This window comes from Pan troglodytes, chromosome 23, assembly GCF_028858775.2.
Source record: "Pan troglodytes isolate AG18354 chromosome 23, NHGRI_mPanTro3-v2.0_pri, whole genome shotgun sequence".
NCBI lineage: Eukaryota > Metazoa > Chordata > Mammalia > Primates > Hominidae > Pan > Pan troglodytes.
The window spans coordinates 43883756-43896097 of NC_086016.1; the positions used below are offsets into that span (position 1 = coordinate 43883756).

At 53.5% G+C, this 12342-nt stretch overlaps 1 protein-coding gene and 1 non-coding gene across 11 annotated transcripts in view; both read left to right on the forward strand.

Moving 5' to 3' along the window:
• Window positions 1-12342, forward strand: part of SREBF2 (sterol regulatory element binding transcription factor 2) — a 74009-nt gene that overhangs the window by 57609 nt on the left and 4058 nt on the right. For 4 of the 10 annotated variants that reach the window (XR_010156029.1, XR_010156028.1, XM_016939288.3 and 1 more), the window contains exons 12-17: window positions 2249-2417; window positions 3939-4056; window positions 6168-6277; window positions 7761-7893; window positions 9442-9610; window positions 12077-12262. Coding sequence is in view for 2 of the 10 variants with exons in the window: in XM_016939288.3 (XP_016794777.3) it covers window positions 2249-2417; window positions 3939-4056; window positions 6168-6277; window positions 7761-7893; window positions 9442-9610; window positions 12077-12262 (885 nt within the window). In the remaining 8 variants the exon portion in view is untranslated. Of the gene's footprint in view, window positions 1-2248; window positions 2418-3938; window positions 4057-6167; window positions 6278-7760; window positions 7894-8348; window positions 8666-9131; window positions 9235-9441; window positions 9611-12076; window positions 12263-12342 lie in introns of all 10 variants that reach the window. The other 6 variants (XR_010156031.1, XR_010156030.1, XR_010156032.1 and 3 more) reach the window with 2 other exon arrangements.
• Window positions 10057-10125, forward strand: MIR33A (microRNA mir-33a). Its single transcript, NR_032007.1, has one exon. It is a non-coding gene; the product is annotated as a microRNA mir-33a (primary transcript).

Genomic DNA, 12342 nt, shown 5'->3' on the forward strand with positions numbered 1-12342 from the left:
TGCCACAGCCTCTTTCACATCAGGCAATTAGCAGATGAGTTACAGGGGGAGGCTCCTAGGCCCCAGTTGGGGAGGATTCTGGTGTCTATAAAATTTAGGAAAACTTAAAAAAAATGTTTTTTTTTTTTTTGCCTGGGATTACAGGCCAAGCCACCAGCGTGGCCAAGATGGTGAAACCCTGTCTCTACTAAAAATATAAAAATTAGCTGGGTGCGGTGGCGGGTGCCTATAATCCCAGCTACTTGGGAGGCTGAGGCAGGAGAATTGCTAGAACCCAGGAGGCGGAGGTTGCAGTGAGCCGAGATCACACCACTGCACTCCAGCCTGGGTGACAGAGCAAGACTCTGTCTTTAAAAAAAAAAAGAAAAGAAAAGAATTAAGCTTAAAATACATTTTAACTTAGTGATTTCCACATTTGCCTTTCTGGTTCCTCTTGCCGTATGACCTGGACTAGGCTTTGCTTCTACTTGTAACATTTGGGCCCTCGTGAGGGACCAGTTGGTCCTCAGTTTCTCCTGGAGCAGCCACCAGGCTCCCTTGCTGTTTGGACATGTGGAATTGGCTGTTCTTGGAAAGAGAGTTGGAGTCAACCGTTCAAATGTTCTGGGACCTCCAAAGCCCTGGAATCACGCCACCACCCCCTAATCTCCCTCCCTGCTCAGCTCCTCAACTGCTATTCTCCCACCATTGCAGTTATCAGCTCAGATTCAGTGAGTGCTTTGTGGAAGGTTGGCAGAGGGTCACGAGGGTCCTCTGCATTTGTTCTCCAATATCCAGTATCAACACTGGTTAGCAAAGAGGAAGGACGGACTATTGGTGCCACTGGTCCCATGATTAGAAATGTAAGTGAAACACCCCACCTCATCTCATAAGCTGCTTTGAGATTATGAGTATGTGTCTATAGAACAGGTTGTTTTCTCTCAGACTCAGGCAGTGTCTCCAGGTTCCCCCTGTAGAGAGATAGTCTTCTCTGTCTGTGTCCTCGAGTGGCACTCTGACAGTGCTATTTCTGACCCTGGCATTCAAGTCTTCTGAAGCCATTACATTCGCTGATGGCTACTTAGAGCCCAGTAAAGGTCAGAACCATCAGACTGAACCAGACCATGAAACAGCGCTGCTCCTGTGGGGGCGAGGGCTGGGGTGTGGAAGCGATGTCCGCGGGCCTCGGCCTGGCAGCCCCGCCCCTGGGCTCCCTGGGCTTTCTCTCTTATGCTTCTCCCTCCCTCCTGTCTTCTGTCCTTAGTTCCTCACTCACCCTGGCCTGTTTCGGGGAGTGGTTATGGGTTGGAAGTCATGGGTGTTAGTGTGAAAATATCCTCACTCAAAAAGTGACAGAACTGAAAACGTGATAGATGGTATTGTCCCTGCAGTTCTTGTCAGTGGGGTCCTGGAATGATGTTATCCCAGCAAGTGGAGGAGGGGCCCAGTGACCGGGGCCCTGGCTCTTTGAATTGTCCCACAAAGAGGCTTTCCAGGTTCCCCCTCTGTTCTTTCTCGTAGGCTGGTGTTCACATCAGGGGCTCATGCAGGGGTGCCATGGGGTTTCTGTAGGGGGCCGCCCTTGCAGGGCCAGCTTTGTGGGGGGAGTCTCTCAACCACCTCCACACAGATACTTGCCTGTACAGGGCCTGGGCTGTCCTCCCAGCTGCCCCTTCACTTCAGTGCCATCTGATGTGACCCTGACGGCTGGCCATGTGCCGAGCACTGTTCTAAACTTTACATGCAAAGTAAAAGTAAAAGAAAAATTAGTCAAAGCAGAATAATTTTGCCTAAAATAGTCTAAAAGATATGTAATTAAAATGACATGATAAAAAGTCCCAGGATAGAAGGGGCTGCCTGGCTTGGCACTCACGGGGCCGAGGGGAAAGTACAGCAGCCAGGGGGCCCCTGAGACCCCTCCTTGGGAAACCACCTTCCTAGTTTACCCTGCAGGTTGAATGCCAGTAGGATCAGGCAGCCCCAGCAGGACAGGATGCAGCAGGGGGCCCACGCGTGCCTTGTGGCTGCTCCCTGCCCTCCTGCTGGGATGTGGACCTAGTCAGCAAGTCCAGCACACTCTACTGGTGCGCTTGCCCTAGTTTCCATGGTGGGCTTTACTTTCAGGTACCTGTGGGAGTCCTAGCCCTGTGCTGATCTTTCCCAGTCTCCCCCAAAGCCCACCTCCACCATGGTGCTTTCTGCACCCCACAGTGGCTGCAGCCAGCATTCTGCCACCTTGGTGTTACCCCTGGTCCTTGTCCTTCCACAGAGCTACTTCCTCAGCCGAGCCCAGAGCCTGTGTGGCCCCGAGCACAGTGCTGTTCCTGACTCCCTGCGCTGGCTCTGCCACCCGCTGGGCCAGAAGTTTTTCATGGAGCGGAGCTGGTCTGTGAAGTCAGCTGCCAAGGAGAGTCTATACTGTGCCCAGAGGAACCCAGGTGAGAATACCTTGGAGCCATTCAGAACTGGAGAAAGCCATGCAAACCGCCGGGTACTACAGAGTCACTGCACCAGACATGCGGAGACACGGGTTGTCTCTTAATCTTGTTGAGTCCATTTGTTTGTTTGAACTGAAGCTCAGGGAGGTTGAGTAACTTGCCTAAGGTCACAAGCCTGATCAGAAATTGTCAATGGCTAAGCTGGGTGTGCAGCTCTGCTCTCTCTGACATTCAGAGCCCATGGTCCTTACATCACACAGTAATAAATTGTGATTAAGCTCCAAGTGTACTCTTAGCCCTTGTTTTGGGCACTTTGGAGACACAAAGGATGTGTGAGGCTTGCTTTCCCTGGCCTCCAGGTCTCTCCCATTGGGAGAGCAGACAGACATAAATGGAGAGTTTGGGAACAATAGGTGGCAGGCGGTCATCAACTGCTCAGAGTGGTGACAGGGACGAGGCTTCAGGCATTGGAAGGAGGTGCTGGCTTTCTGTCCCTGGCATTTGATAGTGATTGGAGTCAACTCGCCCGGCCTTGGAGCAGTAGAGGCTGGTCAGGATTGACTTAGACCTTGAGTGCTCAGTGGCTGTCTGCTTTCTGCTGTACTTTTCCTCCCCTCTCAGAATTGGAGTCTGTGGGGAGAGTAAGGTTCTACAGGTATAGGGGTGTGTGTCACACATTGGGTGAGTTCACTGTCCTTTTCTTTTTTAAATAATAACTGTATTGCTCAACGTGAGAATTGTGTGCAACACCAAAATATAAAGGATGAAAGCAAAAGCAATCCTAAATCTTTCTACCCCACCCCTGCTGACTAAACATGGACTTCTCAGTGGCTTTGTCATCTCTGGCAGTCTCTGGCTCCAGGCCTTGTTACCTGGAATGTGTTCATAAGTGTCCCTCCTTCTCCTGGTCATTAGATCGAGGCCCACATATCTGCCACATGTGAGGAGAGAGAAGGGGCTGGTGATTTGAGGCCTGCCCGTAAAGAAACTTGCTGGTGACAGTCAGCTATCCAAGCATTGCAAGGCCCCGTGTCCAGCCAGTTCAGACAGGTCACTGCTGATGGCACGTTCCATGACAAGGCTCTGGAAAAACCGGAGCATGTTCTTCGTTGTCATGAGCGTGGCAGCAGCTACCACCTTTTTTTCCTTGCCTGGTGGTTCTCCTTAGCCACATGGAGAAGAGAAATCCTCTGAGACATTCCATTTTCTGTTTTCTGATCCAACTCCACCTGACAGCTCCCAACCTTAGAGTACTGGGCACTGTGCCAGGAGACACAGCACCCTCCCCAAACCCCCTCCCCACCGGAGCTCATCCAGAACTAGTCTTGAGCTCTTCAGCCTGGGAGTGAACACTCTCCCCCAGCCTCCAACTATTTAGCACAGTAGTTCTGGGCTTTGGTGGAGAAGGGGGATCTGATCCCCATTCACAGGGCATGGCTGTGTTTGGAGTTTCTCTCCTTTAAGACAAAGTGGGCTCATAAATGAGCTCCATTTAACCCTCCTTGCCTGTCTCTTTTCCAGCTGACCCCATTGCGCAGGTCCACCAGGCCTTCTGCAAGAACCTGCTGGAGCGAGCTATAGAGTCCTTGGTGAAACCTCAGGCCAAGAAGAAGGCTGGAGACCAGGAAGAAGAGAGCTGGTAAAGTCCCCAGACCAGTCCCCCTGCCTTAGGACCTGTCCACGCAGGCAACTCCAGGACAGCCTGAAGGCCTGCACTCCTGGAGGGAAACAAGCCTGGCATCGGGTTGGCAGGGCAATCAAATGGTTCCTTTGTATTTAATTTCTCAAAAATGAGAGCCCTATGTTAACTCTGACCTGGCCTTTCCTCCTAGACCAAGTGCGTTTTTTTTTTTTTTGGAGACGGAGTCTCGCTCTGTCACTCAGGTTGGAGTGCAGTGGCGCAATCTTGGCACACTGCAAGCTCTGCCTCCCGGGTTCACGCCATTCTTCTGTGTCAGCCTCCTGAGTAGCTGGGACTACAGGCGCCTGCCACCATGCCTGGCTAATTTTTTGTATTTTTAGTAGAGACGAGGTTTCACCATGTTAGCCAGGATGGTCTCGACCTTGTGATCCGCCTGCCTCAGCCTCCCAAAGTGCTGGGATTACAGGCGTGAGCCACCATGCCCAGGCCTTTTTTTTTTTTTTTTTTTTTTTGAGATGGAGTTTTGCTCTTGTTGCCCACGCTGGAGTGCAATGGACCAGTCTCAGCTCACTGCAACCTCCGCCTCCTGGGTTCAAGTGATTCTTCTGCCTTAGCCTCCCAAGTAGCTGGGATTACAGGCACCCACCACCATGCCTGGCTAATTTTTGTATTTTTAGTAGAGATGAGGTTTCACCATGTCATTCAGGCTGGTCTCAAACTCCTGATCTCGGGCAATCCGCCCGCCTCGGCCTCCCAAAGTGCTGGGATTACAGGCGTGAGCCACCACGCCTGGCAGGTGCACCCATTTTTATGTATCCCTTTACCAAGCGGAGTCAGTACTTGGACCAAGTCAGGGATTTCATTAGCTTGCTCTGCTTTTTGGGGTAGGGAGCAGGGGCCTGTTGAAAGGGGATGGGGGCTGGGTGCAGTGGCTCACGCCTGTAATCCCAGCACTTTGGGTGGGAGGCCAAGGTGGGCAGATCACGAGGTCAGGAGATCGAGGTCATCCTGGCTAACATGGTGAAACCCCGTCTACTAAAAATACAAAAAATTAGCTGGGCGTGGTGGCGGGCGCCTGTGGTCCCAGCTATTCCGGAGGCTGAGGCAGGAGAATGGCGTGAATCCGGGAGGCGGAGCTTGCAGTGAGCCAAGATCGCGCCACTGCACTCCAGCCTGGGTGACAGAGCTAGACTGTCTCAAAAAAAAAAAAAAAGGGAATGGGAATGAAATGTGACGAGCTCAGCAGAAGGCAGACACATCTGGCCTGGACATCTTGGGGACCCAGCCCCTCATGGAATGTGCCGGGCAATTTTTCTCTCTGACATACTTACTGAGCACAGTCCTTCTCTCACAGAGTAAGACCTGAGAGGCAGATAGGTGCCAAAGTCACTTTTGTTTTTTGTTATTTTTGTTTGTTTTTTGGGGGGTTTTTTGAGACAGTGTCTCACTCTGTCACCCAGGCTGGAATGTAGTGGTACAGTCTTGGCTCACTGCAACCTCTGCCTCCTGGGTTCAAGCGGTTCTCCTGCCTCAGCCTCCCAAGTAGCTGGGATTACAGGCACGCGCCACCACGCCCGACTCATTTTTGTACTTCTTGGTAGAGGCAGAGTTTCACCATTGGTCAGGCTGGTCTGGAACTCCTGAACTCAAGTGATCCGCCTGCCTTGGCCTCCCAAAGTGCTGGGATTACAGGCGTGAGCCACCGTGCCCGGCCCCAAAGTCACTTTCCTACAAGGCCCAGATCCTGATTGGGGTGCACCTGAGGAGAGGGGGAGGGGGCAGTTCTGCCTGGGAGATAAGAAAACTTTTGGGAGGAGATGACACTGGACTTGGGGCTTAAGGAGAGGAGTGAGGGTAGGCTGTGGGGGATGCTAGGGAAAGGCCCCCAGTAGAGGGAAGAGTGTCAGTGACAGCCCAGAGACACGGAGGAAGGATGCCTGAGGAATACAAAGGGTACACATAGACAGCGCTTGCGCGTGCCTGGGATGACAGGAAAGGGACAGAAATGGCCATTGGGTCTTAGAGCTGGAGAGCTGAACAGCTAGGCCATGAGGTGGGCCTTGTGTTATATGTTTTGATGTACATGGGACCCTTTCTTTTCTTCCTAGTGAATTTTCCAGTGCTCTGGAGTACTTGAAATTACTTCATTCTTTTGTGGACTCTGTGGGGGTTATGAGCCCCCCACCCTCCAGCAGCTCCGTGCTCAAGTCCGCCCTGGGTAAGCACCTGCGGGTGGCCCACAGTCTCAGGGTGCTCAGTTCAGGTCTTCACAGTGCTTTTGCCCCAGGGGTCCAGGGCGTTAGGAGTGTAGATGCCAGCATCTTCTCTGGATCCCAGGTTCATACCTGTGGCCCCAGTTCAGTCACCCCCTCCCAAACAGCACTCAGAGGCAGGAAACTGTGGTTTTCAGAGAAGTAGGGCAATGAGTAATTGAATGTCTTCCTCAAGCCCTAGCTGTGTGACCCAGGTGAGGACCCTTCTTAATGCCAAGAACAAGCAATGAGTGGCCCAGGCACCAGGGATGGTGGGGAGTCACCTTTCAGATGCACAGTGGCCCCTGAGGCAGCTCTTCGGCCTTATGCTCTTTGCTGAAGAGACTTTTCATCTGGGCCTCTCTACCACTCCTCAGCCCCTCATCACATCAGTGTCACAGCACAGCCCACTGACTAGATTGACATCATGCCATTTCTTTGCTTCTGTCCCTAAACTGCCATCAGGATGATAGCACATCAGCTGCCAACTCTTGGGCTTCTGTGGCCACCCTGGAAGATGGGGGTACCAAGCTACCGCTGGTCACTCTCCCTAGGGAGGGAGGGATCCCAGAAAATCAGCCACCCTATCATGATCCCTGACCTGTGGCCTCTGTTTTCAAGTTTAGGGAAGCATGACCATCCCCGCTGGTTTTGTGGGATCACTACTGTCATCGTTTTGCAGTTGAGAAAACTAAGGCTGAGAGAGGAGAAGACTTAAAATATTCTAACAGGAGCCTGTTCCAGATACTTTGAAGATACCATTCTTTATGGCTATTGAAAGCTTAGGTTGTATCCATCTTTTTATTTAAAAACAACACTGCAGTCAAATATGTGTTAAACTTTTTTCTCTCTTTAAGCCAGTTTCATTATGACAGACTGCCAAAAATGGGATTACTAGCTTAACGGGAGTGAACTTTTTTATTTTTTTTGAGATGGAGTCTTACTCTTGTTGCCCAGGCTGGAGTGCAATGGCGCGATCTCGGCTCACTGCAACCTCCGCCCCCACCGAGGTTCAAGCGATTCTCTTGCCTCAGCCTCCCTAGTAGCTGGGATTACAGGCACCCGCCACCATGCCCAGCTAATTTTTTTGTGTATTTTTAGTAGAGAGGGGGTTTCACCATGTTGGCCAGGCTGGTCTCAAACTCCTGACCTCAGGTGATCCACCTGCCTCAGCCTCCCAAAATGCTGGGATTACAGGCGTGAGCCACCGCGGCCAACCAGGAATGAACATTTTTAAGGCTCTTGATATATATTGCCAAACACTTTCCCAGATTGTGCTGGTCTATTCCCCTCCCCCAGAATCCTGGGTGTGGGAGCCCAGAGGCTGCTGGCCCGTTCCCAGCAGGCAAAGATGTTACCCACCTCCTAGGAAGGAAGTGTAGCGCCTCTGAGCGCCACAGGTCTTGTTTCTGTGGGTGCTGGAGTGCGTTTGGTGCTGTTCTCCTCTAGGTCCAGACATCATCTGTCGGTGGTGGACGTCTGCAATCACTGTGGCCATCAGCTGGCTCCAGGGAGACGATGCAGCTGTGCGCTCTCATTTTACCAAAGTGGAACGCATCCCCAAGGCCCTGGAAGTGACAGAGTGCGTAACCCTCCTTGGCCACTCACTTGCTTCTCTCCAGGGGAATCTTGTTTGAGTTAGCAGGAGCAAACTGGACTGGGTGGGCGTGTTGGGGTGAAGGGTCAGGACTGCATGACAGGTGGGTGGCTAGAAAAGTCGGGGGTGAGGGCACCATGGAGAACTCAAGTTGGGCCAGCAGGTCCTCTGTGCAAGTGTCCTGCTCTGCACAACACGACAGTTGTCCCAGCAGCTGTCAGCACTGTGTCCGGGTCCTCCTCCCTGCAGCCTTCATGGCGCCACAGGCTGAAAAGAAGAGACGAGAGCAGTGTGGCCCCCAGCATCTTCAGAAGCTTTGTGGTGGAGGCAGGCACTGGTGGTTCACAATCAGTGCAGAGAGGCCACTGTTGCCCCCAAAACTCATGTGCACTGGAGCATCTTGCCCCTGTGTGCTAGCATTTTATCCACTTTCCTTCCAGCCACCTCCAGCCCCATCATCAACCCTGGCAACTTTGTCCTGTAACTAAAATAGCTTTTAGCACATGGCATAACCAGAGAGCTTTTGACATTCCTCTTTGGAGATTCATGTCTGCGTCTTGGGGGCATTCGGCACTAGTGATGGGCAGCCCTGCCTGCTGACTCCCCGGCTGTTTCTAATTGGATCTGAGTATTCTAAGAGAAACTGTAAAATGCTCCAAGACAGAAAGGCCCCACGAGGTCCTATCCTTAGAGCCAAGGCTGTAGCGTTTCCTATCAAGCAGACCCTTAACCAGCGCACAGGAAGGAGCTGAGAAGAGTGAGTATACACAGGCTTGAAGTCCTTTGTTCCCTGAAGTAGATGTGACACCCTAATTTCATTGAAGTAGCCCCATTTTTAAGCACTCTGACTAGGTAAGCACCCAGCCCGGTATAGCATTCCACCTGTATGTGTGTCTCCCCCAGTTGATGTGCCTGAGGACACTGAGACTCAGCAGGTAAGTTGTCCAAAGTCACCTCGCTCCAGAGCAGCAGAGCTTCCATGGACAGCCAAGACACCCCTGCAGGCACTGCTGTCTGCTGGATTCACTTACCCCTGGGTCCCTCTGCTTTTCAGGGACTAGGATGCTATGAGAACCCTCCCCCATCCCTAGCCTCCCCTTCCACTCCCAGTCTCCTCTACAGAAAGAAGCTAACTAAGTATCTCCAGAGAGTTTAATACCACATATCTGGGGGGGTGGTCCCTTAAAGAACGGGTACAACACCTTATTGTGGCCACTTTATAGGTAAGGAAACTGAGGCACACGTTGGAATGACTATCTTGGGTGGCTTCTTAGCAGCAGACGTGATGGTGAAGCCTGTGTCTCTGACTTCCAGCATTGAATGAAGGTGCTAAAGGGTGGGGCGCTAACCCTAGCTCAGGGCTGGCATTTCAGATCTGGAGCTGGTGGCATGGAGCCATAGTGGCAGCATTGGAGTCAACAGATGCACATGTCATATCAGTGTGGGGCGTGGCAGTCACTGGCTTGGGCCCCTCTGCCTGTCACGCAGGTGACACATAGTGACCTGCCTCTCGACTCCCTGTCACTGCTGCAGGAGCCCCCTGGTGAAGGCCATCTTCCATGCCTGCAGAGCCATGCATGCCTCACTCCCTGGGAAAGCAGATGGGCAGCAGAGTTCCTTCTGCCATTGCGAGAGGGCCAGTGGCCACCTATGGAGCAGCCTCAACGTCAGTGGGGCCACCTCTGACCCTGCCCTCAACCACGTGAGTGGGAGCTGAGTTGGCCCCTGGGGGAGGTGCTCTGCACTGGTTTACGAGAACACTCTCACTCACCTCATGCTGACCCTGCGGGTGGGGCCATCCAAAAGACAAGAGAAACCAGGACAGCAGCCCCCTTTCAAAAAAGTTACGGCTTATTGGCCTAGGTGGACTCCCTTTTCATCACTTTTCAGCCTCTGAGGCAAGCATGTTTCTACCTGCACCTTTCTTAGGCTCCCAGAGTCCCAGGTCCTGCTGGCCCATAGCCTCTGTAAGCCCAGGTGCACCCCAGCTGGCCAGGGGTTCACCTGCATTTGCTCCAGCGGTTTGTGTGACTTCCCAGGCCTCTGCAGGCAGCCTTGGAGTGGGTTCCTGCCCCCTCGGGCACACAAACAGAGCTGAAGACCACCCTGGGCACCTCCTTGGCTGGCCGCCTACCTCCTGGCGGGCAGCTGTGGTGCATTGTAGTTGCATTGCATGTTCTGGTGGTACCCATGCAATGTTTCCACAGTGCATCACAGAGGCCTGCCTGGCCCTCGAGAGACTGCCCTGACTGAAGGCCCTATAACGTGGGGGAGGGGATCCTGATAGAGGGCACTGCTGCCACTGTTGGGGCCCAAGTCACAGCCATCCCAGGAAACAGGAGGGCACCCAGCTGAAAGTGGAGCATCACCTGGTCTACGGGGAACATGTCCTTAGCTCCAGAGTGGGAGGGACCGGGAGAGTCCTGGAGATTCAGATTCTCAGCCACTCCCTGGGGCTTGGTCTTAGCTGGCTAGGCTAGTACTTCAAGCTAGATATTGTCAGTGGACCTGGGCACTGGGATGAACCCAGGACAGCGTGGCAGCCCCTACAGGGACAGGCAATGTGCAGAAAAGGCCCAAACTGGCTGGATGTGGTGGCTCACACCTGTAATCCCAGCACTTTGGGAAGCTGAGGTGGGCAGATCACCTGAGGTCAGGAGTTCGAGACCAGCCTGACCAACATGGTGAAACCCCGTTTGTACTAAAAATACAAAAATAAGCCAGGTGTGGTGGCATGTATCTGTAATCCCAGCTACTCAGGAGGCTGAGGCAGAAGAATCACTTGAACCCAGGAGGTAGAGGTTGCAGTGAGTCGAGATTGCACCACTGCACTCCAGCCTGGGCAACAGAGCGAGACTCCATCTTTTAAAAAAAGCTGGTGGGGGAGCCCAAATGCCCTGGGCTGCCAAGACCAAAGGCAGATGGTGAGCCACATTTCACCTTCTCTTTTGGGCTTTCCATTAGTCTCTTCCATGTTTGTCTTCATGAGAGAACCAAACAGTACAGGCTCAGTTTGGGGAATGAGAGGCTTGCAGCCACCCTTTGGACTGGGGTTCCTTGGTAGCAGCTCTGTGGTAGGAGAGTGAGCCTAGAAGACAACGCCATGCAGCCTGATGGCCCTCGGAGAGCAGAATCCAGACATAGGCCTGCTGCCTCCATGCCCACAGGCGCTTCTGCAGCATGCACAGCTTAGAAGTGCCAGGTTTTGAAGAGAGGGATCCTTTTCCACATCCCCTTGAAGCACACAACAGCCAGAAAACAGTGTAGGCAAGGATCAAGGCCTTGTGCAGGGACAGGGCAGGGTCTTCCTCAGGCCCAGTGTCCTGGGAAGGAGGAAAGCCAGGGCTGGGTGAGATGAGGCTCAGCCTGAGGGAGTTCATCAGGACCGGAGGGCTGCTTGCGGCCCATCTCAACAAGGACTCCTCACTGCTCGGTGTCGTGCAGGTGTGCCACTGCGAGCCGGGTGGGCAGCCCAGCCCCATAGGTAGTAGGCAGAGAGTATGCATGGTCCACATGCAGTACCTTCTCACATGATACAACAGCCCTGTGGTGCTGCCATTTACATTTTTTTGGATGAAGAAACCGAGGCTCAGAGAGACTAAGTCCTATGCCAGGGTCATGTAGCTAGTAAGTGGCAAAGCCGGGTCAGTAGGCCTAGTCCCCAAGCACTAAGGCACTCTGTGGTTCTGTCTTCTGAGACATCTGTCTCCCTCTCCCCCTCCTCCTTCCCCCAGCCCCATCGACAGGCTCTGCTGCCACTTCAGGCTTTTCCTTGGTACCTTGTGGGTATCTCAGCCTCCTAGCCAGCCATGGTGGGGCTCCCATGGGGTGGAAGAACCTGCGCCTTCAACCCACAAGGGTTTTATTTCTGCCCCTGCCACCTGCCTGTGCTGTATTCCCTATACAAGCTGCTGTCCCTGTCAGAGCCTTGCTTTCTCACCTGCAGAATGGGGAGGGCTTGTCTCCCACCTCCTGGGGCCATGGAAGGAACTGGTTCTCCCCTGAGCTGTTCCCTCACGTCCTGCGGAGTTCACCAGACTCTGGGGCTCTCCACTTCCTCCCAGAGCTGCTGAGTGTTGGTCTGGGGAGAAGCCTGGTAGGTGCTAGGATCCTTGCCTCAGGGATGGGCCAGTCACCTGTCTCCCCTCTCTCGTGGCTGACCCCACAGGTGGTCCAGCTGCTCACCTGTGACCTGCTACTGTCGCTACGGACAGCGCTCTGGCAAAAACAGGCCAGTGCCAGCCAGGCTGTGGGGGAGACCTACCACGCGTCAGGCCCTGAACTGGCGGGCTTCCAACGGGACCTGGGCAGCCTGCGCAGGCTGGCACACAGCTTCCGCCCAGCGTACCGCAAGGTGAGGCCCAGCTGGCTGGTGGGGCAGGGCAGATTGGAGCCTGTGGGGCCTGAGCCCAGAACCCAGCATGGGCACCAGCA